The sequence below is a fragment of the Colossoma macropomum genome, unplaced genomic scaffold (assembly GCF_904425465.1).
Source record: "Colossoma macropomum unplaced genomic scaffold, Colossoma_macropomum, whole genome shotgun sequence".
NCBI lineage: Eukaryota > Metazoa > Chordata > Actinopteri > Characiformes > Serrasalmidae > Colossoma > Colossoma macropomum.
In genome coordinates this window covers 41598714-41623193 of record NW_023494792.1, presented here as the reverse complement: position 1 = coordinate 41623193, position 24480 = coordinate 41598714, and the positions used below count along the sequence as shown (strand labels likewise).

The window sequence follows — 24480 nt, the reverse complement described above, 5'->3', positions numbered from 1 at the left end:
ACCATTAGGATTAGGATCCTTTACATTATGACATAAACCCATTAAAAAGCCAAAACACATTACAAAACCACCAGGAACCAACAGAAACACTTTTTTTCTGTTTTTTTGAGCAGGGTAGAGTTGGTTAGTGGAATGTCTGCGATATGAGTGGTTAATAGCATTCCTGCTGCTCTAGAATTGACTACTAGAATGTCTTATGTGATAGGGTTGGTTAAAAGCATTCAAGTTGCTGTAGGATTGGCTGGTAGCATGCCTTCTGCAATAGGGTTGGTTAATAGCATTTCTGCTGCTCTAGGATTGGCTAGTAAAATCCTTTCTGTGATAGGATTGGTAAATAGCATTCCAGCTGCTCTGTGATTGGCTAGTAGAATGTTTTATTTGATAGGATTGGTTAATAGCATTCCTGCTACTTTGGCATTGGCTAGTAGCATGCCTTCTGTAATATGATTGGTTAATAGCATTCTTGCTGCTCTACGATTAGATAGTAGAATGCTTTCTGTGATAGGATTTGTTAACAGCATTCCTGTTGCTCTAGGAATGGCTAGTAGAATATTTTATGTAATAAGATTGGTTAATGGCATTCCTGCTGCTCTAGGAATGGCTAGTAGAATGCTTTCTGTGATATGATTGGTTAATGGCATTCCTGCTGCTCTAGGAATGGCTAGTAGAATGCTTTCTGTGATATGATTGGTTAATGGCATTCCTGCTGCTCTAGGATTGGCTAGTAGAATGCCTTCTGTGATAGGATTGGTTAACAGCATCCTTGCTGCTCTAGGATTGATTAACAGCATCTTCCCTTCTGTAGGATTGGGCAGCATTACCCCTCCTGCTCTTGGATTGGCTAAGAAAATCCCAGCTGCTTTAGGATTTGCTAATTACCTCCCTGCCGCCCTTGTTGGCAAACAGCATCTGTCTTGCATCGTGCACTGCGATTGGCCAGTAGTTCACACTCACAAGCAGTTCACAAGCGTTTAGCTGGCAAGGCGTGACTTGACGGAATACGGGTGGGTAAAAAACGAGCACCGGCGCCGAAAGCGCGCACACAGACACCAACCTTCGCTCGCTCTTGCTTACGTAACGGGTGAGAGGCGGTGTGTGTCTCGCTGCCATGCCACACTGCCGAAGCGCCTTAGCTGACCGGTAGCTATGGGGTGTTCGTGCTGCTCCACGCGCTGCTGGCTGATCACAGGGAGTGTGGCCGGGGCAGTAGCCTGCCTGCTGGGGGTCATTCTCATTCCAGTAGGCAACACTGTGATTGAGGACACTGTGAAGAAGGTAAGATGACCAAAATCCTTATTCATTGATGGCAAAAAGATCAATAATAAATGATGGTAATAAGGTTAAGGTCAATGTTCAATGCATTTGACTGATTTGTGGAAAGAAAGCGTTGGAGAAAGCGATGCGTCCTCAGGTCACAGTCAAAGTCATTAGAGCTGAGCAGCTGAGCGCTGACATCGAGGACAGAGAGAGCCTGGAGACATGAGAAATAAATATACAGCAGCAGAGCCGCCGGCTGGGTTAACTCTTACTGTCTTCTGTTAACTCTTACAGTGAGAACAGAACTCCTCTAGTGCTGTGTTAACTCTCAAAACAGCAGGTTCCCAGAGCCAGATTAAGCCTAGATCTAGGCTTAAAAGAATGTCCAGTGGTGATTTGCCATTAGCCTGCAATTTAGTTCAAGACTAGGCTTAATCCATGTCTGGGAAACCCACCTGTTGTGTCCAATAAACTCATATTACATTAAATGTACTATTATAAAGAACTCCTTTTAGAACTAAACTGCAGTGGCAGTGGTGTTTCACTATTAAACAATCCCATTTAGTCTACACTCTTGAAAAGATGGTTCTTCAAGGGTTGTTTAGTAAAGGGAATGGTTCTGTTTAGAACCGTGGTGCATGGTGTGCAATTCTCTGACATCGTTGAATGAGCTCTTACAGTGTCTCATGGTCTTGTACTCTTAAGTCTGGCTTCCTGGACAGGGATTAAGTCTAGTGCTGGACTACACAGCATTATGAATGGAAGTTCTCCATTGAGAGGGAAATGTATTCCAAAACCAGACTGTCTGGAAATCCAATTTATAGTCTCCAGTAAACTTGTAGGGTCAGTTTCCTGGACAAGGATTAGGCCTAGTCCTGGACCACATTTTCTTTTGAGTGAATAAACTCCATTCAGAATGCCGTGTAGTTCAGGGCTAGGCTTAATCCCTATCTGAAAAACCTTATTCTTACTTCCAGTTTCTCAGAGCCAGATTAATCTAAACCTAGACTATAAAAGAATTTCCAGTGGCGATTGGCATTAGCCTTGGAATTTAGTGCAAGATTAGGCATAGTCCACGTCTGGGAAACCAGCCCATAATGCCTAATAAAGCCTTATTAAATCCTCTTATAGTTTCAAATGAACTCTTATAACATCAAATGAAAAAGCTACACTGAAAAAATGGTTCATAATTAAAATGTGTCGAGTGGTTGCACACAATTAAAATGTCACATCAAGACAATTGCTGTCTTTAAGTTTGCTCTTTTTCTGGCAAGAAATGTGTTGATGTTTTATTTATGTGCAACAACGTGACACATTTTAACCATGTTATTTATAAGTATGACCCCCCCCCCGTTTTATAGTGTTAGGTGTACTATTTTAGGGCCATAGATTAAGCCTAGTTTTAAACTAAACTGTAATATCAGTGGTGTTTCACCATGAAAAATCCAATTTAGTTAGAGTTTAGGCTTAATCTGGCTCTGGGAAACTGGTTCATAGTATCCGATTCTTTTACACTGTTGAATTAACTCTTACATTGTCTAACAGCCTCATGAAATAAACACTTTTATGGATGGTTTCCCAGACAGAGATTAAGCCAAGTGCTGGATTACTCAGCATTGTGAACTGAAATTCTCATCTGAAAGGAAAATGTAGTCTAGGACTAGTTTATTGAAAACTATTGGTTGGTTTCCCAGGCATGGATCAAGCCTAGTCCTGGACTACGTTCTCTTTTCAATGAAGAAACTCCTTTCAGTATGCTGTGTAGTTCAGGGCTAGGCTTAGTCCCTGTCTGGGAAACCAACCCATAGTATCTACAGAACTCTTTGTTGCAGTGTCCCAGAGTCAGATTAATCTAAACCTACACCCCTGGGCAAAAAAAAATGGGCCAAGCCCAAAATGGCAAAACAGTAAGCTCTTAATGGTCCTAACAACACATCATTAAACAAATAGACGAAGTAACTGAACATGGTATGGCTTTTTCCTTTGATTTTTGTAAATCTTGAAGTTCTGTCTGTAAATTTGCAGACAGTCTATAACAGAAAGTAGAGTCTGTGTTTTTCCACTCAGCACTGACAACTTCAAACAGTTGAAAAACATTGCCAAGCTAGTTTGTGTTTAATGTGAGACCAAATATTCTCTACAGGGTTTAAAACATCAGTAAAACCTGTTATATTTTGGATCCCTTTTTTTGCACGGGAGTGTTGACTAAAACAAATTCAAGTGGTTGTCTGGTACTGCAATTTAGTCCAAGTCTAGGCTTAATCCATGTCTGGGAAACCAGCCTCTAGAGTGACACATTAATAGGCAGAGTGCTGAAGTAACTCTTCCAATAATTAAATGTGTCAGTGTTTAAAAGTTATGAATTTAATTTACTTCATTCAAATGCACACATAATTGCAATATGAATAAAATATATCACATCAACACACTCGTATACAAAAGTAAGTAAATCAAAAGACAATAAGATTGTCAGTTGGGTGTAATGTGCTGGTGTAATATATTTTATTCACATGGAAATGATGAATAATGAATTTTAATTTAGTATTAAATCTAGCATTAACACATATAGGGTAAAATTGATTCTTATGATGTTGAATGAATACCTATAATGTAGAACATTTATAGAACTGCAGAAACCACATGGAAATTAGTTAATCAGAGCAAAGCATTATTCATTGGGGTGTGATGTGCGGTTCTTCTGGTCTTAAACTGGTCTTCATTTAAAATGCCCAAACAAATGGAATCAACAGTTTGATCTGGCTGGACCTTATGTCTCTTGTTGGTCAGTGACGAGTTTATGGGGATATTATAATGCCCTTGTAATGTTCGTGTTAAGTCAATAACTGGTAATGATGACCATCTATTATAAGATTTCTGTACTATGAAAGTCTGATATTTAGGTCTTATGTGAACAGAGAGTCTGCAAGAGCTGTGCTGTATGTATGATGTGCATAGTATTATGATATGTATGAATTTATAAAAGCACTCTGGAAAATGATTTATTCACCCCAGTTATAGCTTGAGAAAGTAGAAAATGAGCAGCTAGTTAATTAGCAGCTACTGGCTTAATATGGCTTAGAAAGGGTATTACAAAGACATTATAATATCCCCCCATACTGCAGTGCAAAATATCATTACAATCAATTATATTTCCAAAGTCGAATCGCCACCACATCTGCATTACAACACATTTTGACAGCTCTAATAACTGCATATAAAAACACAGCAGGTCACTGGACAGAGGAATCAGACAATGCTATCAGGCTGGATAAAAAAATAGTCAAACGATCCATTAAAAAAAAAAAAAAGGTGCATGGTATCTTCTTATTATCAGTCAGATGACGCAAAGTCTTCTTTTCCAAACATTGTGGCTCAGTGTCTCTACTTCTTAAAAGTAAACACAAGGGGTTATATTGCTCTCATCCAATTAGTGCAGTCTACTATAAAATCTGTAGATAAATAAGCAGTTCATATCTCACTCTGTGACACCGATCTGTGTTTACACTGCATAGGAAGACATGAGAAGAATATCTTTCCTCATCAGTGCTGCATTTATTAAATCTTTCTACCCTGATTTTTGCCCTGATCATTTCCACATGAATAATGTGTTGATGTATTGGGATACTTTATTCTCGTCAAAGCAAAGTACACATGAACTGAATTAATCTGTGCTTGGTTTCTTGAGTGTACGCTGGCTGTGCTCAAACCAAATTCTGAGCAACACACTGTGTTTCATCGCATTTCAACTCATTGTACTATTAGTAAACTTTTCATGATGACTCTAACTTTAACCTTAACTCTTAGACTTTTAGAGTTATTACTGTCATTTCGCAAAGCTTACGATTTGCATTGTATTATTATTTAAAAGCAATTACACAATTACATAATTATAGTTAGTTACATAATGAATTACATGTATATTTTATTTACATGCTGTATTGACAGGTTCATACTGTACACAACAGTGTACACACAACAATAACTTTTCATCAAATTTAAATCATATTAAAATATATCCCCTTCTACTCACCAACAGTAATGTGGTAGTCTGTAATTTAAGAAGAGGTCTATCTATCTATCTATCTATCTATCTATCTATCTATCTATCTATCTGTCTGTCTTTCTGTCTGTCTGTCTGTCTGTCATCTTTTCTTCTGTCTTTCTGTCTATTCATCTATCTCTCCATCCATCTATCTTGTAGGAGGCTGTGTTGGAGGAAGGTACTACAGCGTATGAGAACTGGATATCAGCTGGAGCTCCAGTTTATAGACAGTTCTGGCTGTTTGATGTGCAAAATCCTGAGGAAGTCTTAGCGAACGGGAGCATCCCTCAGCTTCAGCAGAGAGGACCATACACATACAGGTAGGGCTGGCACTGTTGACTCAATCAAATTTGACGGTTAATCGAGTAATCATACCATAAAAATTACTTAGCTGAGCAGTAAAGCGTGCAGGGCTTTTCAGTGTTTAGAGTACCCTACTGTATGCTATATATACTCTATATAAATATGCATATAAATGGGTGTGTCCATCAGTCTCTGCTTCTTACTATGTGAGAGAGCATTGGGAGCATTATCATCATTATTATAATTATCAGGTGGAGAACTGAAGCCCAAAGTGAGGTTTTTCCAATAGGAATGCACCTTAGCTCTTCTCCCACTGCACGGGCTTGACTGTTGTCTTGACTCCTTGAATTGCAGGTTTAATATTCTGTTAGTAATCTTAAGAAAAGACACAACAGGCAGAAATGATTTTGTTTTCATCAATCATTTTTCAGATTTGTTGATAAATTGCATGTAGAACATGTCTTCTCATCAACTGTAAACATAAGGCTTAGCCCCGCCCATATTTTGGCACTTTGATATATGATAATATGATTTCGGATATATTATGTCATATATCAATGAAAGACTTGTTTTCTGTAGAATCTAACTAGAATAGCAAATTATGTCTATTTTCTTAGAATATCTTAATTTTAATAATAATGAGAGCATTCATACAAATAGAGCATGTTTTATCAAAAGCAACTGAATAATGCAATTCTGAGGCAATCTTAAAATTGACAAATTTTAAGCTGATTTTTTTCCTCCAAAATCAGCTTTTCTCTGCATTCAGAGCGTAAAATCTCGGTTTCTAGAATACTTGCATTCAAGAAATGTTATGTGTTCATTTATAGTCATATTTTGAAGAATATTACAGTAGGAATTCTGCATATAATGAATAACATTGCATACAGAATAAAATTGCATATAGAATAACATTGTATATATTGAATATATAATGACTGGATTTGTGCTAGATTATATACTACTATAATACTGCAACAATTTATAACAACAGTGCCCAGGTTTTTATTTTGATTAAACATAAAACAATGAGATTTCAATAATGTGTTCTGTAAATTCCTATTTCTGGAGTGTGTCTTTACAACACAAAAAATCTAGCCTCAATTAAAGCCCATGTGCCAAACACAAGGCCGGTGGGCCAAGTCAGGGCCTGTGGCACAATAGCATCAGGGGGGAACTGTGTAAAACTGACCTCTTGTTGAACTTTAGAGGTGTTGTTCAAGAAGTCATACAGTATGTTGGTGTTTAACACACAAAGTCAGCACTAAATCAGACTGGTCTGATGATCTTTATCTAATCTGAAATAGCTGTATCCTCAGGCTCTTGCACATTTGTGTGCATGTTTACACACACTGATATAATAGATCAGCAAAAAAAAGATGTTCACCTTTACAGGTGCAATTACATTTTATTGTTGAAGATAAAGTGATAAATATTTTTTTTTACTTTTGATAGTAATAGTGTTGATACGTACATTTAAGTCTAATAAATTCAGTGCAGCGATTTTTACAGAGCAGTGGGGAACCAACGCTGCCTTTCTCAGTCGTTCAGTAGGTAATCTCTTCTTCTTTCTCGCTGTGTTTTAGAACACGGTACATCCCCAAACAAAACATCACGTTCAGTGAGAACCACACAGTGTCCTTCATGCTGCCAGCGGAGGCTGTCTTTGAGCCGTCCCAATCTCAGGGCTTGGAGGAGGACGAAGTGACATCACTGAACCTCGCAGTGGCTGTATGTTACACAACATCTGTCTATCTATGTATCTCTCTATCTATCTCTCTATCTATCTATCTATCTATCTATCTATCTATCTATCTATCTATCTATCCATCCATCCAGCCATCCATCCATCCATCCATCCACCCATCCATCTATCTATCTATCTATCCATCCATCCATCTATCTATCAAGGGCAAATTTAGTGATCTGGAGGCCCTACAGGAATGACAGTGTTTTAAATGTACGTGTCCATGTGCTTCTAGATTTCCTTTGTTAGACTGAATATTTCAGTCTGTAAGCCCATGTGCTGCTTATGCTGGGTAGCTTGAGTTAAAAAAAATCGATGGCCATTGCAACAGTAACTGAAAGAGGTGGAATCATTATGTAGCGAAATGGAATACTTCATTAGATACATGACCTGGGGGTGTGGCTTAAATAATTATTACTGATAATTATCACTCAAAATAACCACAACAATAGCAAATAACACTTTTTTATTTTTTATTTTTTAAAACGTGTCACTGTTTTTCTGTTTGTTTTCTGTTTTTCTTCTTTCCCCCCATCTCTCATTTTCTGTTTCACCCTACATCTGTCCTGTTTCTCTCTGATGTTAAATCACTGTAGTGGTGAGCACTATGTTTCCTTCATGTTGACCCATGTACACTCCTGGAATTGCTTTTTCCAAACAAACAAACAAACAAACAACAAACAAAAATGTACAAACATCCTCTAAAAACAGCTGTATGCTTTTTTCAGTAAGGCCTTCGTCCCTTTGGTAACACTTGAGCAATAAAAATCCAAAGTTTATGGCTTCATTTCCACCATAATCATGTTTATAACCTTCAGTTCAGGGTGAAGTTACTCCCATAGATAATCTATCAAAATGTATATCTTGTTTCTTTTGTTGATATCTGTTCTTATCTCTGAACATTGGATTGTTTCATGCAGACACATTGTAAAATGATCTTTTCTCCACTGCGGCTCAGGAAATCACAAATCTGACAAAACACATAAACCCATGTGGCCTGTAGGGTTTGTGAAAAGGCTGTCACTGTTGAGTGTATTAGTAAACATTTGTTTACAATTATTTGAGTAATCGTAGTTTTAAGAAAAAGGCCAAACAACAAAAAATGTAGTTCATTGAACAATAATGAACTAATGGCAGCCTTTGAAAGATTCCCAAATACTTTACTGTTAAACTGGCTGTGCATACATTAATGTGCATTATTGCTCTTAAGCAAACTGTTGAAAACTATTTTTTTCTGGGCAGTAAGTGTATTTCTTCTATGTAAAAAACACTGGACACTTACTGATTATTAATAAACAATTATTAAGTGTTGTTAAAAGGAAATGTGATGTAACACAGTGGTATACATGCTCCTGTCCCAAATTTTTCAATCAAATCAAATTTGGAGTGAGTATATATATATATATATATATATATATATATATATTATATGTCAGTGCCACATTCAGTACATGTTTTGATTTGAAGGATATTTATGCTATGTTTGTCAGACTCAGTTGGTCCTGATATATTTTCTTTCTTTTTCAGGGTGTTTACAACCTTATAGATCATGCATGGGCGAACATGTTCATTGAGGGCAGCAAATCATCCCTGTTCCAGAGGAGGACAGTGAGGGAGATGCTGTGGGGCTACACTGACCCCATGCTGAAACAAACTCTGGGAGTGTTTCATCCAGTAAGTCTTTATTGACTATTTACAAAACTGTTAAAGTTTCCATACATCTGTTTGTTGTATGATTTTGTTTTGCACTATTACAAACACTTCAAAGTGATTATATGATATGATCCTTTCTGCATCATCAGCTAATCTTAGTCAAGTTGCAAGTTTTCATTAGTGGTGGGTGAAATACTGGTTCATCTTGTATACCAGTTGAAATTCTTTTAAAGGTATTAGTTTTGTCATTACTGTTATACCGGTATGCACAGTAATGCGCATAACATAACCTACAAAAAATACAAAACATGCTGATTCCCTCACCTCTCGTGTAGTGAGTTTCAGCCTGAGGTAAGTGCAATTTGTTGTGAGACTAGAGGCCTGCACAGGCCTGATTGTTGATACCCGCACTCGCCTGACTCAACCAGTAATCACATCCGCCTGCACCCACAAAATCTAGTGTGATTCTTGCCCACTTCTACACACAGAACCTAGCACCATTTTTGCCCGCACCAGCCACACGCCATGCCCACCCGCACCTGCACCCGCCTACTTTGGGCTATGCATGTGGTCCTCGTTAACTCCTGCCTGTGTTTGCTGTAATCTGCTCCACTGATGTAGGAGGTGTCCACACAAACATTGTGACACGCTGGAGCCTCCAGACCCATCGCACCTCTGCACACCCAGCAGCACCAATAAATGTTTCAGTGTTGCAAAGTAAATATTTTGTGTATTTTAGGCTAATCACAGCCACGTGAACTTGTACACGGCACCACACAATGAGCGTCGCGTCACGTGATGTCACTGTCGACAGACCAGTGGGCAGAACCAGAGGCAAAAAAAAAGCAGCATGCAGCAGCTTGACTTCCCTGATAACATTGTTTTTATCTGTGTCAGCATTATATTGTGAGCTAATTACTCTATAAGATGTCTACAAGTCAGTCAAAACAGAGACTGAGGCCATGGCACAGGTTGAAAAGCCAAAAGAAAAAGTCATGGACAAAATCAGTTTGGTTTTTGTGCTTAGACATTTACTGGATGCTCAATAGCTTCATGAGTTTTGCTGCTTCTTATTACTAATGTGTTTTTTTTTCTGCAGCACTCTTGCGCTCATTTGCTGCTTCTACAAGCAGCCAATAATTGTCCAAGCCAGCCCTACTCAGCCAGCCATAATACATGCCCACATGAGCCCGCAACTGTTGGCTGTTTACTCGCAATGACCACAGTGCTTCAAAATGAATCCCACCTGCAAATTATTTAGCAGATCACACGGGACGTGCAGGTGAACCCTGCCTTGTGCAGACCTCTAGAGCAGACATCAGATTGTAATCAGGTAATATCTTAACAGGGCAAAAAGAGAGTGGGAAGGAAAAGCCAGTCTCTTGGGTTTAGCTGTTAGCTATTAGCATAGCTTGTAGATTAGCCTACTAATATTTAAGTGTAAGAGACGCACATATAAGACAGTGTTTTTGCCAGGCTCAGTGAAGCCACTGTGGACGTTACCTACACTCGCATTTATCTCGTTAGGGTTAGAAAACAATCTATCTATAGATTATGTCTTTGTGTTTTTACTATTTCACCTAAAAATATTTAAAATTTGACCTCAGTTGTTAAATATGGTTGTTATTAAAAGTGAAGGGATCTCTAGAATAATATGCCATTGTTAATCTACAAAAAGGTTCACTTAAGCATCCATAATAGTTTTATTTGAAAAAAATATACACAAATACACTATACTGTGATATACACTGAAATTGTCTGTAATCTTAATTATACTGTGAAATTTTTGGACATTCTGCCCACTACTAGTTTTAAATTTCAATAAAATGGTCAGTACCATTAAAGCTGTGCTTCCCAAGGTGCGGCCGATGGGCCAAAGTTGGCCTGTGAGGACTTTTGGTTGAGCCCGCCAGAAAGTTACCCTAACACCAACTCACATGCTGTGAGAGAACAAACACATACTAAACATAACTAAATTATTATTTAAATTTGTAACTGTGAGGTGCCTTAGTTACAAAATGTAATGTACTATTATAAAATACGTTTAAAAACCTGATTTGAAACCTTCCTGCGTTCGCAGCAACCCCTGTGTTAAAGCAAAAGCTTCAAAACATCTGCTTGAATGTTAGTGTTGTATGATTATATGCACTTTAAAATTATTGAAGAGTTGTGGGCCTTTAACCATAAGCAGCTAATCATTAATGAACTGCATAAATATATATAATATATATATATATATATATATTGATACAAAATTATGCAGAATTATTTTGTTTTCATGCTAATTTATTGTATATGGACATACCATTGGAAGTTATGAAATAATAGTTTCCAGCATGTAAACCAAACTTTTGACTTGTATAATTTACTGTATGAGCTTATACTTTTGTATATTTTACATTCTAGTGGTTAGATCGCTCATATCTGTTTTGCTTTGTTCAGTACAACAACACCTATGATGGACCTTACGGCGTGTTCACAGGCAAAGACGACATCACCAGAGTGTCCATGATTGATACCTGGCAGAATCAGCCGTGAGTGTGGAGGGATCTGTTACTTATTTTGTGTCATTTATTTATCGTTTGTTTGTTTGCTTGCTTGTTTGTGTCTATGTTGAGCAGTAGCATGGACAGGAGACACACAAATAAGAATTTACACTTCAAAAAGCCTCCAAAGAAAGAATTTTCCCTCTAAAAGCCTCAAAAACACTTCCTCCCACGAAAAGCATCAGAAGAAGGAAATGACCTCCAAAGAAGGGACCTTAGCTCCAAAATGCCCTCAAAATAAGATTTTCTCTCCAAAAAACAATATACTTTCCCTCAAGGAAGCCACTAAATGAACCATGTTTCTTTCAAAAAACAAATTCGAAGGAAACAGTTTTTCTTCCAAAACGCTTCCAAACATGCAAATTTTTCTATAAAAGCCCTTCAGATAACAAGTAATTTAACATCTTTTCAACTCTTTCTTCTATTGAAATGTGTTTAACTCATAAACAGTAACTTTATTATTTCATATTACATGTAAAGTCACACGGTGACAGGAAGTGAAGGCTCGTGGCCGTCCCTGAGCTGTGACAATTTCGTTTCTTTCCTACAGTTGTCATGGCAACACTGCAGTGACATATGCAAAACAGACGAAACAAACAAACACAATCAAACACTGCCTAATGCACCTTTAAAGAGACAGTGATGGGCTTTGTGAATTTGGCTCACAGACCTGTAGACCTGATACACACGTAACTGTATTTGTCTCTGTGCTTCAGGACAGTGCCGTACTGGAACGACCCTTACTGCAACATGATCAATGGAACAGGTGAGCTTTATTTACCCTCATTAAGAAGGTAAATGTTTAACGTCCAGTCCGCAATAGGCACAGTATCAGCCTGCTAAAATTCATAAATGACAGATAACAACAGAAACTTATCGATTAACGATTAACAGCCCAGTCAATCTTTGCACGTGGGTAGCCTTTACAAGTCCAGAGCTATTATTGTCATTTTGCTATGTTACCATTTAAAACCTGAAAACGCTTCCATTAGATTTACCATTCTGTATCGAGTCTGCAGCTTTGTTTCTGTCAAAAATTGACAAGAACAGAGCAAAAATGTATCCAATTTTAATAAAATATCTCCTCTTTTACTTACAGACACTAATGAGGTATCGTTGGAAGTTTAGAGCCAATTTACAAACTCCCCACACAATTTCCCCATTTATTTTAATGAGGCAGGAACAATTCATGTAAAATGACGGCATGCTTTTATGTCAGGCTTTTAGATGTTTGCTGTAAACCGAATTTGTTTTTCCTGTTAGAATGCACCTATTTTAACCTGCTTTTTACCCAGTGAGCTAGGAAAGAACTAGGAAAGATTAAACAACCCTGTTGTATGTAATTGCTTTTTCACGGTAATTATTGACTATTAGAATTGAATCAGTTCATCAGACTGACAGGCTTGTATCTGTACAGATGGCTCTTCCTTCCCTCCTTTCCTGGACAAGAAAAAGGCTCTGTACTTCTTCTCCTCTGACATCTGCAGGTATGGTTCATTTTCAGCCAATAAAGAATGTCGATCTGTAATCATCATCTCTCGTTAATCATTTCCCATTGCGTGTGCGGTTCTACTGTTATGTATTGGATTCCTGTCACTTTGACCTTACAACTCGACACGTGTTCCAAGGTATTTTCCTGTGTATATATAGATAACATTGCTATCATAAGAAAACCTCTTATCTCTGAAGTGCTGAATTTATAGGACAAAAGCACAAAAAAAGCCTTCTTACTTTTAATGTTTTTGAATGTTATTGTAGGAGATTGAAGATTGTATTTTAAGTCATTTTGGATTATTATCATTGATGATTCATCATGAAATGTTCACACAATGCAAAGGGCAGCTGGTGTTTAAAAACATATACGGTGACCTCCATTCATTGAATTATTTCCAGTCAAAATGGTCATTAAGTGCAAGCTATTCATGTTTAAGGAGATATTGTTGAGGAGATTAGATATACGATAATCCACTTTTATAAGGAAGGGAAAGTCAAAGGGAAAGGAGTAAAAAAACAGGTTTTCAAAACTGGAGTTCAAAAAATGATTAAAAGATACAGATACACAAAAGTGGACTACTAACAATCAAGACCTGGTAGACCACCAAAAATGTCACCATCAGATAAACAGCACTTAAAGCTTTCATCTTTGAGAGAGAGGAGAAAATCAAGTTCCACTCTCACTCCAGAACCACAGGTGTTTCTGTCCATCCTTCCACTGTGAGAAGATAATGCAAAATTATGACTCTGAAAGTATGTGCAGATAATAAACAGAAAAGAAAAAACATTCACAAATCAAACAAAGAAGCTGCTGGTGTTCTCAGAACAATGGACTGACCACCTCACCTGTCCAGACCTCAGCATCACTGAATGTGTTTGGTATTACTTGGCTTGTGGGAAGCAGAAAATACAACCAACTTCTAAGACTGAACTTTGGAGGTGTGGAAAAATATCCCTGCAGATTTCTTTGAAAAGCTGGAAAGCAAGTCTCCTGAAAAGAATGGAAGCGGTAATAATGGCAAAGAGTGGAACACTAAACACTAAAAAAGTATATCATGTTTAGTTATTGAGATCTCTCTGTAATTTTCTGTTAATTATGTTTTCTGCTTTTTTTCCTAGTGCTGAAAAAATGAATAACTTATTCTTAATAATCATTTTGACTGGAAATTAAAAAAAAATGAATGGTGATCTTTGACTTTTGCACAGTACTGTAGATCTTAACCTTGTGTACAACCTGAGCACTGAGTGTTTTTTGATTTGTATCAGTACATGAATAATAAATCACCATTAAGCCCTAAATAAAGACAAACTGACCCGCTATTCTTAACTGAAGACTGATGTACTATGAAGGGGTTAACTTCTAAAATATAGGCCAAAAAGAAAAAACAGAAAAAAATAGGTGAGTTGCAAATCATTTCGATAAAAATGTCATTGAAATTTTTATTCTATTCTATTCTATTCTATTCTAGTCCTGAACTTCATGTTACTCTCCGCTCTCTGTCAAATCCTCCCTAAAAAAAGATTTTTCTGGACTTTACTCTCTTGTCTGTAGATTAGTCTTCAGTACTATCTCTCTGTCAGCTTAGCTATGACTTTGAAGCGGTACAAATGCCTTTCCAACTGGATTTAACTCTTTTAATGCCTGTTTTAACCCTGCTGCCACCAGAGGTCAGGCTACACCACCTCAATACACAGGCCATCACCCTCTTCTCCTTCTTGTTCTCTTTTCCTGTCTCCACCCGTAAATGTAGGCAGAGCTTTTGGGGGTGAGCAGGGGTGCTAAAGCTGAAACTGCTTTATCTTATAAGAATGAAATGTGACAAGAATAAAGTGTCTCTTTTTTGGTTTAAGCAGATAGAATCATGGCTGTAGTTACTATTGTATAATAATACCTTGACATCAAAAGCACAGAGCTCTTTAAATGTCTTTCAATAAAATACTATGACAATGTAAGGTATGGGCATTTTACTGAGGCCCACATATGATGTTTGTGTTGTTTTAAGTACCAAAAACAGACATGGTTCTTTTACATGACCATGTCCAACCTGTCCATATCCTTAAAATTAAACAGGCTGTTTGTGTTTCTGTGCCTTCAAGACTGATATATGTAAATGAGCTCTGTTCTGTTTGACCTTCTTATAACTTAAAGAGACCGACAGAGCTAAATTGCTGTGGGCTGAATGGGTGGATATGTAAATGTGTTGCTTTTTGTGACTTCACAAATTAATTAATTCAAAACAGGCTGTTTGTGCAGCTTAGTTTACATATATGGACTGTACGGATTGAGGAGTGAATGAAACTTTAACATTGTTGCATATAAAACCCAAACATTCCCAATGCCTGTTCCTCATTATCAGGTGTGTTTTTCTCCCCCAGGTCGGTATCTGCAGACTACGAGGGCAGTGTGGATTTGAAAGGAATCACTGTGTATCGCTACATGCTGCCTGAGCAAACATTTGCCTCACCTCTAGTCAATCCGGACAATAAGTGCTACTGCACCAATTATGAAGCCACCAAGAACTGCACCATGGCAGGTGTTCTGGACATCAAGACATGTAAAGGTCAGTGTGGGCCTGTTGGCGTCATATCCACATCATACATCATACATCACACGCACAGGCTCAAAAAGAAGGTCCGGCTCAATGTTTAGGTCTCAAATGAAGATATGATCACAATAGTAGATCATTCACCATCTTGTTGTTCACCAACGCACTCAAAATCATCACATTCCTCTGCGGAGAAGGGGTCCGAAGCCCTGTCCACATTACAAAAGGTTCTGAAACATTTCAGTGTGTCAAATTAGCAAAAATAGAAGAAACTGTGAAGGAGCAAATACTTTTTCACAGCAATGTATACACACAAAAGATGGTTCGTCAAGAGTTCTTTAGTAAATGTTCAGAACCAAGAGTTCTATGTAGAACCATTACATGCAATGTCAAGCTTGGAAGACCCTTTTTGGTGCTATATAGAACCGTTTTCAGAAAGGTTCTACATGTATAAGGTAGAATAGTGTATATATCCTGGTTTGACCCTTCTAACTATCTGTAGTTCCAGCCTGAAGTCGAGCTATTTGCCCGCTGGTGCTATGACTCCACGACTGTAGGCCAGTTTTACAGCTTTTAAATGGCAAGTTCCAGTTGATGGCTCACCTGATAAAGCTCTCGTGAAAAGTTATTTCCAGCTACTGCTGCACCGTGAATTTGTTTATCACTTAAGGGTGTCAAGTCTAAAGCATCACTTACAAGCAAAACTCAAAGCTGATGGCTCCAATAACAGTAACATTGGAAACATTAGCCCTAGAGGTCACCTTTAGCAGGTTACACTGGACAGTCTTCATGGGAGATCAGCCACATAAACAGCTCTTTAAAGATCATTTTCTCAGTTGCCTAAAACTTATGCACAGAACTTTGTATATATACAAAATATTGCTTTTTAATAATTGCTTTAAAACAGTTCCCCTAATATGGACCTCATTTTCTGTTGCTTCAAAAGCTTCCAGAACCATAGCCAAGCAATCTCAAATAGACTTTCTGTCACTGTAAGCAAATCTATCTGAGGTTACTTAATAACACGGTTTGAGGGAAGTGTGTGATAATTCAAGCATGCAGTTAGCACCATGGTGAATGGTGGGAGATAAGGTTCCATTATTAGCCTTATAGCTCCAGTGTAAAAAAGGAAGCAAACTTCAGACACCAAACATGTCCTGGCTAATTGTAAAATTAAATTAGATTAGATTTTTTCTGTTATCATTTTTCACTTTCACTTTAAGGTCAGGCCCAGGGTGTAGTGGTCTCTTGATGACTTCATTTATAGGTGCTCAAAATTCTAAATCCACCCTCTCCTGTGACAATTTCTGCTAAACTCTATATGAGATCAGGTTGTTGCAGCAGTTTTCCCACAGTCCATTGCTCCTCTGGTGCAGCAGTAGTCAGGTTTGGCTCTTGGCGCACTGCTTGAGGATCGACTTTCAAACTGCAGGTCCCAAAGTACCAGCAGGTGTAAATCTGCTTCCAGCTCAACTGCTATAGCCAAACGTGCATGCACTAGTGAGCAGGGCTGTGTCTCTGTACCTCTAATTCAATTCTTTTGCGGTTCTTTAGGAAATGATTAAATGTATCTCACAATTCACCAAGATTCGAATGCAAATAATTAATTAAATAATTTAAGTCAATAATTTTTATAAGAATCAGAAATATTTTTAAAAATACACTCAATACACAAATTGAACTGTTTACACACACTATTGCACTATTGTTATAGAGCTTTACATGCAGACATACGCTCAGACTTTTGCTTATATATACATATATATATATATATATATATATATATATATATATATAGAGCCCCCTTTTATCCTGTTCTTCAATGGTCAGGACCCCCACTGGACCACCACAGAGCAGGTATTATTTGGTTTGTGGATCATTCTCAGCACTGCAGTGACACTGATGTGGTGGTGGTGTGTTAGTGTGTGTTGCGCTGGTACGACTGGATCAGACACAGCAGTGCTACTGGAGTTTTTTAAGCACTGTGTCCACTCACTGTCCACTCTATTAGACACACCTACCTTGTTGGTCCACCTTGTAGATGTAAAGTCAGAGGCAATAGCTCATCTATTTTTTGGATTTTTACGTTTGAACATAGTTGTAGAGCATGTTTTATGTTCTAATTAAAAAAATATTATAAATGATTGTAACATTGCAGAATCACTCCACCTTCAGACTGATGCATGTTTAACACCCTAGCAGTGAAAGATTTTGGTGTGTTTTGCAGGATCTCCTGTGTTTATCTCCCTGCCTCATTTCCTCCATGGCAGCCCAGACCTGCTGGACACTGTTCATGGACTGAACCCCAACCCTGAGGAACACTCCACATATCTAGATGTGGAACCAGTAAGAAACTTAAGTGTATTACAGTGCATGCATGAGCTAATGGTTTTTACACCCCGCATCTCCACTGACACGCACTTTATGAGCTCCAACTATCGTATAGTTCCACTACATAGGTGTACAATTACAGACTGTAAATCATGTGTTGCTGCACAGTTTATCGGTGCCCTCCACGCTGTTCATCACTGGTCAGTTTCTGACCACAACTACTGGTGTTCAGTTATCATTTGGGTGGTGTATCGTTCTCAGCACAGCAGTGACACTGACAGGGCAGTGGTCATGGTAGTGTGTGTGGTGCTGGTATCAGGTGTTGTTGCGGTTTTTACACACATCAGTGTCAGTGCTAGGTTGAGAGTGGACCACCGCCCAAAAATATCCAGACAAGAGCAACTCTGTTGATTGATGAAGGGCAAGAGAATGACTAACTAAAAATGTGCATCAACAAATGAGCTACAGTCTCTAACTGTACACCAGCTAAAGGAGGGAGTTTCTGATAATGTGGCCAGTGAAGCTACAACTATAGAATTCAAGATGGCCTTATATTTAGAGGAACTGCAATTGAACTGAATTATTGTGTTGTTTGTCTGCCAGATCACAGGCTTCACTCTGGGATTCGCCAAAAGGCTTCAAATCAACATGATGTATGGTCCATCCAAGGAAATTAAGTAAGATGAAAATTCAGTTTTCTAAAACTGCCATTTTGTTAGGTACATTTGCAAATTTACATGATCTCTCTCTCTCTCTCTCTCTCTCTCTCTCTCTCTCTGTTGCAGGATCCTTAACAAAGTAAAAGAAAACACAATGTTTCCTATTGTGTGGCTGAATGAGGTGAGGATGTGTTGAAAGATTTAAGCTTGTAGGTCCACATTTTAGAGAGGTGCTTTAGGACCAGTCACTTCATCACCCCAGTATTTACTCTCATTCAAAGTCTCGAAGTCAGATATGGGGATGTTACTTGGGAAACCAGAAATATACCACTTCTTTACAATGATGTGTAAAAACATTGCAGAAAGGATGGATTAAAGGTGTTAGTAACTCCTGCAAAGAATCCACTGATAGTCTAAAGCTTATCAAGTATACTTGTGCTTGAAAACATTAGCCATTCTTTTACTAAATAACCTACACTTAAGGAGCATTAGGTCCAATCACTCTTCTACTAACTAACCTACACTTAAAGAGCATTAGGTCCAATCGGTCTTCTACTGACTTAGCTACACTTAAGGAACATTAGGTCCAATCACTCTTCTACTGACTTACCTACACTTAAGGAGCATTAGGTCCAATCACTCCTCTACTGACTTACCTACACTTAAGAAGCATTAGGTCCAAACACTCTACTACTAACTAACCTACACTTAAGCAGCTTTAGATCCAATCATTCTGCCACTAACAAACCTACACTTTAGGAGCATTAGGTCCAATCACTCTACTACTAACTAACTTACACTTAAGGAGCATTAGGTCCAATCACTCCACTACTAACTTACCTACACTTAGGAAGCATTAGGTCAAATTACTCCTCTACTGACTTACCTACACTTAAGGAGCATTAGGTCCAATCACTCTTCTACTGACTCACCTACACTTAAGGAATATTAGGTCCAATCACTCCACTACTGACTCAGCTACACTTAAGGAGCATTAGGTCCAATCACTCCTCTACTGACTTACCTACATTTAAGGAACAATAGGTCCAATCACTCTTCTACTGACTCACCTACACTTAAGGCGCATTAGGTCCAATCATTCTACTACTTCAATTGCTGCTACACTTAAGGAGCATTAGGTCCAATTACTTCTCTACTGACTTAACTACATTTAAGGAGCATTAGGTCCAATCACTTCTCTACTGACTTAGCTACACTTACGGAGCATTAGGTCCAATCAGTCTTCGACTAACTTACCTATGTATGAGGAGCATAAGATCCAGTTACTCTTCCACTGCCTTACTTAGCTACTTAACAGCGCCTGAAACCCATTAGGTCTGACCATTCATTTATAACTTACCTACATTTGTAGAGTATAACATACAATCAGTCTTCTTTTAGTTTAGTCCATTTGCTAGTCTACTAAGTTTATCTACACTTGAGGAACATTAGGTCCAAACACTCTACTACTAACTAACCTACACTTAAGCAGCTTTAGATCCAATCATTCTGCCACTAACAAACCTACACTTTAGGAGCATTAGGTCCAATCACTCTACTACTAACTAACTTACACTTAAGGAGCATTAGGTCCAATCACTCCACTACTAACTTACCTACACTTAGGAAGCATTAGGTCAAATTACTCCTCTACTGACTTACCTACACTTAAGGAGCATTAGGTCCAATCACTCTTCTACTGACTCACCTACACTTAAGGAATATTAGGTCCAATCACTCCACTACTGACTCAGCTACACTTAAGGAGCATTAGGTCCAATCACTCCTCTACTGACTTACCTACATTTAAGGAACAATAGGTCCAATCACTCTTCTACTGACTCACCTACACTTAAGGCGCATTAGGTCCAATCATTCTACTACTTCAATTGCTGCTACACTTAAGGAGCATTAGGTCCAATTACTTCTCTACTGACTTAACTACATTAAGGAGCATTAGGTCCAATCACTTCTCTACTGACTTAGCTACACTTACGGAGCATTAGGTCCAATCAGTCTTCGACTAACTTACCTATGTATGAGGAGCATAAGATCCAGTTACTCTTCCACTGCCTTACTTAGCTACTTAACAGCGCCTGAAACCCATTAGGTCTGACCATTCATTTATAACTTACCTACATTTGTAGAGTATAACATACAATCAGTCTTCTTTTAGTTTAGTCCATTTGCTAGTCTACTAAGTTTATCTACACTTGAGGAACATTAGGTCCAAACACTCTACTACTAACTAACTAACACCTAAGGAGTATTAGGTCCAATCACTCCACTACTGACTTACTTAGATTTAAGGAGCATTAGCTCCAATCACTCCTCTACTGACTTAGTTACACTTAAGGAACATTAGGTCCAATCAGTCTTCTATTGACTTACCTACACTTACGGAGCATTAGGTCCAATTACTCCTCTATTGACTTACCTACACTTACGGAGTATTAGGTCCAATCATTCTACTACTAACTAACTTACACTTAAGGAGCATTAGGTCCAGTCACTCTTCTACTGACTCACCTACACTTAAGGCGCATTAGGTCCAATCACTCTTCTACTGACTCACCTACACTTAAGGCGCATTAGGTCCAATCACTCCACTACTGACTTACCTACACTTTAGGAGCATTAGGTCAAATCACTCCTCTACTGACTTACCTACACTTAAGGAGTATTAGGTCCAATCACTCCTTTACAGACTTACCTACACTTAAGGAGCATTAGGTCCAATCACTCCTTTACAGACTTACCTACACTTAAGGAGCATTAGGTCCAATCACTCCTTTACAGACTTACCTACACTTAAGGAGCATTAGGTCCAATCATTCTACTACTAACTAACCTACACTTAAGGAGCATTAGGTCCAATCACTCCTCTACTGACTTACCTACACTTAAGGAGCATTAGGTCTAATCACTCCTCTACTGACTTACCTGCACTTAAGGAGCATTAGGGACAATCACATCTCTACTGACTTACCTACACTTAAGGAGCGTTAGGTCCAATCACTCCACTACTGTGTTATCTACACTTAAGGAACATTAGGTCTAATCACTCCTCTACTGACTTAGCTACACTTAGGGAGCATTAGATCCAATCACTCTTCTACTGACTCACCTACACTTAAGGAGCATTAGGTCCCATCACTCTTCTACTGACTCACCTACACTTAAGGAGCATTAGGTCCAATCACTCTTCTACTGACTCACCTACACTTAAGGAGCATTAGGTCCAATCATTCTACTACTTCAATTGCTCCTACACTTAAGGAGCATTAGGTCCAATTACTCCTCTACTGACTTAGCTACACTTAGGCAGCATTAGGTCCAATCACTCTTCTACTGACTCACCTACACTTAAGGAGCATTAGGTCCAATCATTCTACTACGTCAATTGCTCCTACACTTAAGGAGCATTAGATCCAATCACTCCTCTACTGACTCACCTACACTTAAGGAGCATTAGGTCCAATCATTCTACTACTTCAATTGCTCCTACACTTAAGGAGCATTAGATCCAATCACTCCTCTACTGACTTAGCTACACTTACAGAGCATTAGGTCCAATCAGTCTTCGACTAACTTACCTATGTGTGAGGAGCATAAGATCCAGTTACTCTTCCACTGCCTTACTTAGCTACTTAACAGCGCCTGAAACCCATTAGGTCTGACCATTCATTTATAACTTACCTACATTTGTAGAGTATAACATACAATCAGTCTTCCTTTAGTTTACCCACACCTGAACAGCATTACGTCCATTTGCTAGTCTACCAAGTTTATCTACACTTGAGGAACATTAGGTCCAAACACTCTACTACTAACTAACTAACACCTAAGGAGCATTAGGTCCAATCACTCCACTACTGACTTACCTAGATTTAAGGAGCATTAGCTCCAATCACTCCTCTACTGACTTAGCTACACTTAAGGAACATTAGGTCCAATCAGTCTTCTATTGACTTACCTACACTTAAGGAGCATTAGCTCTAATCACTCCTCTACTGACTTAGTTACACTTAAGGAACATTAGGTCTAATCAGTCTTCTTTTAGTTTACCCACACCTGAACAGCATTAGGTCCATTTGCTAGTCTACTAAGTTTATCTACACTTGAGGAACATTAGGTCCAATCATTTTCTACCAATATATCTAGACTTGAGGCTCATTAGATCAAGTCATTCTTTAACTTGCCTATATTTGAAAAGCATAAGCTCCAATCACTGGTGTCTGTCTGCTCTCTCCTCTCTGTTAGTCGGCAGTTCTTGATGACCAGACGGCAGACAGGATCAAAAGTGAACTTTTCGCACGGATGGAGACGCTGGAGGTGGTGCAGATATCGCTCATAGTGATTGGTGCAGTAGTGTTTGTGCTGTGTTTGATTGGAATATGCATACAGGAGCGCAGAAGGCGCAAAATAATTGCCTGAGCGATGTTCCACACAAATGCTGCTTTTGTATGATTTCTGTTTTTCAATGTAGCACTTTATATTAATTGGGTTATCTGAATCGTGTACAGTAATTTTTGTATTCTGAATTATTTGAAAAGTATTTGATCAGGGTTGGTTTGGGAAAAGTTACCTGATTCCATTTTGAGCAGTAGCATTAACAAAATTTAAGTATTTCTGAAATCCAGCTGTTCCTTATTTCATAGACAACATGGTCTGATCAGGTAACTTTTGACAAAGCAGCTCTAGGAAGCACACTTAATTCTGTAGCAGGCCAACTCACTCAGCTCTTCTGTTTCTTGGTAAAAAAAAAAAAAATTTAACTACTAGCCAAATTAGGCTAACATCCATGACGGTTAAACCAGGGGTATTTGTTCATTTTTACTCTATTTTTTCAGTGCTTCTCTTCAGAATGGACGTGATATTGGTGCTGTTTTGTGCAGGTTGGCAAATTCAATAAAGGGAAGAATGTGAAAGTCTTGGTTGAGTATCTTGGGATCAAATTTTTGCAAATCTCAAAGGCGTAATTTCACATGATTGTTATTGCTGCCAAGGTCAAAAGTCGAAAAAACGTGCCTGCAAGTGAAAACCACTGGAAACCAAATCTTAAGGCTTTATTCACTAACTACTAAGAATGACCCAGGAACTACTATAAATTATTTGGAAACTGCTATGAAAATGATACGAAAGTTATGCAGTTGTGAGAGGAAGTGAAGTGTCGGCCCACATGCGTGTTTAAAGGGTTAAGTCAAGGTCTGCAAAACAAAAAATTGGCTGCTCTATTGCGCCTATTAAAGTTAGATTATTGGGTTTCCACCTGGCCCGTGCCACAGAGGCTGGTAAAAGAGACTGGGACAGGAAGCTGTGGCCTGCTGGCTGCTCACTCAGAGGCTGAACAGGACTCTGGAGGGTTTGTATTGTGGGGAAACGGGTGCAGCAGTCTGCTCTCGGATTTACGAGCTTTAAATGAGCCTCAGTCGCCTCCTGCTGTTACTCGCTCTGCGTTAAGCTCCATTTGGTCTCAGATGGAGGAGTATTTCAGAGAAATCAAAGTGAAGAATAAGCCTTTACCTGGAGTTCAGTTCTGTTTGTTTCGAGAGTTGAGCGCATTTCTAAGCCTAAAGCGATACTTTGCCAAAAAATCTGATATGCACAGTTGGTCCACCGACCGGCCAAAACATATTTAGTGTCTAAATTTTGCTTCTTAGGTTTTAGCCCTAGCTATGAGGCTACTATAGCTAACAAGTAAAGCAAGCTTATACCCTACCAATTAGCATTGTGCTAACTGCACGCCTAAAACCACCCACTTGCCTTGAACTGTGTTGAGGTGTTAAGTAATCTCAAATAGACTTGCTTTTTGGTTTCGGACACTGTGATATCTACATAAACAGACCAAAGTATATAGCATAGATTTCATACATTTTATGGGTCTCTCAAGTCAAGTTGC

General features: G+C 38.5%; 1 protein-coding gene across 1 annotated transcript; it reads left to right on the top strand.

Annotated features, from left to right (window-relative positions):
* Positions 1 to 1047: 1047 nt before the first annotated feature.
* cd36 (CD36 molecule (thrombospondin receptor)) lies at positions 1048 to 23512 on the top strand. The gene is made up of 12 exons (XM_036577222.1): positions 1048 to 1275; positions 5459 to 5619; positions 7189 to 7333; positions 8877 to 9023; positions 11445 to 11536; positions 12265 to 12314; positions 12966 to 13035; positions 15419 to 15603; positions 17816 to 17934; positions 18523 to 18596; positions 18705 to 18759; positions 22842 to 23512. Exons 1-12 carry the CDS (start codon positions 1147 to 1149, stop codon positions 23013 to 23015), a joined length of 1401 nt encoding a protein of 466 aa, XP_036433115.1. The 5' UTR covers positions 1048 to 1146; the 3' UTR covers positions 23016 to 23512.
* Positions 23513 to 24480: the final 968 nt, after the last annotated feature.

Bases quoted from the DNA above. Each gene is read 5' to 3' on its own strand.
- cd36 (XM_036577222.1), top strand. From the start codon at position 1,147: ATGGGGTGTTCGTGCTGCTCCACGCGCTGCTGGCTGATCACAGGGAGT. The intron at 11,537-12,264 runs GTGAGTGTGGAG...TCTGTGCTTCAG, and splicing joins GATACCTGGCAGAATCAGCC to GACAGTGCCGTACTGGAACG. The intron at 18,760-22,841 runs GTGAGGATGTGT...CCTCTCTGTTAG, and splicing joins CTATTGTGTGGCTGAATGAG to TCGGCAGTTCTTGATGACCA.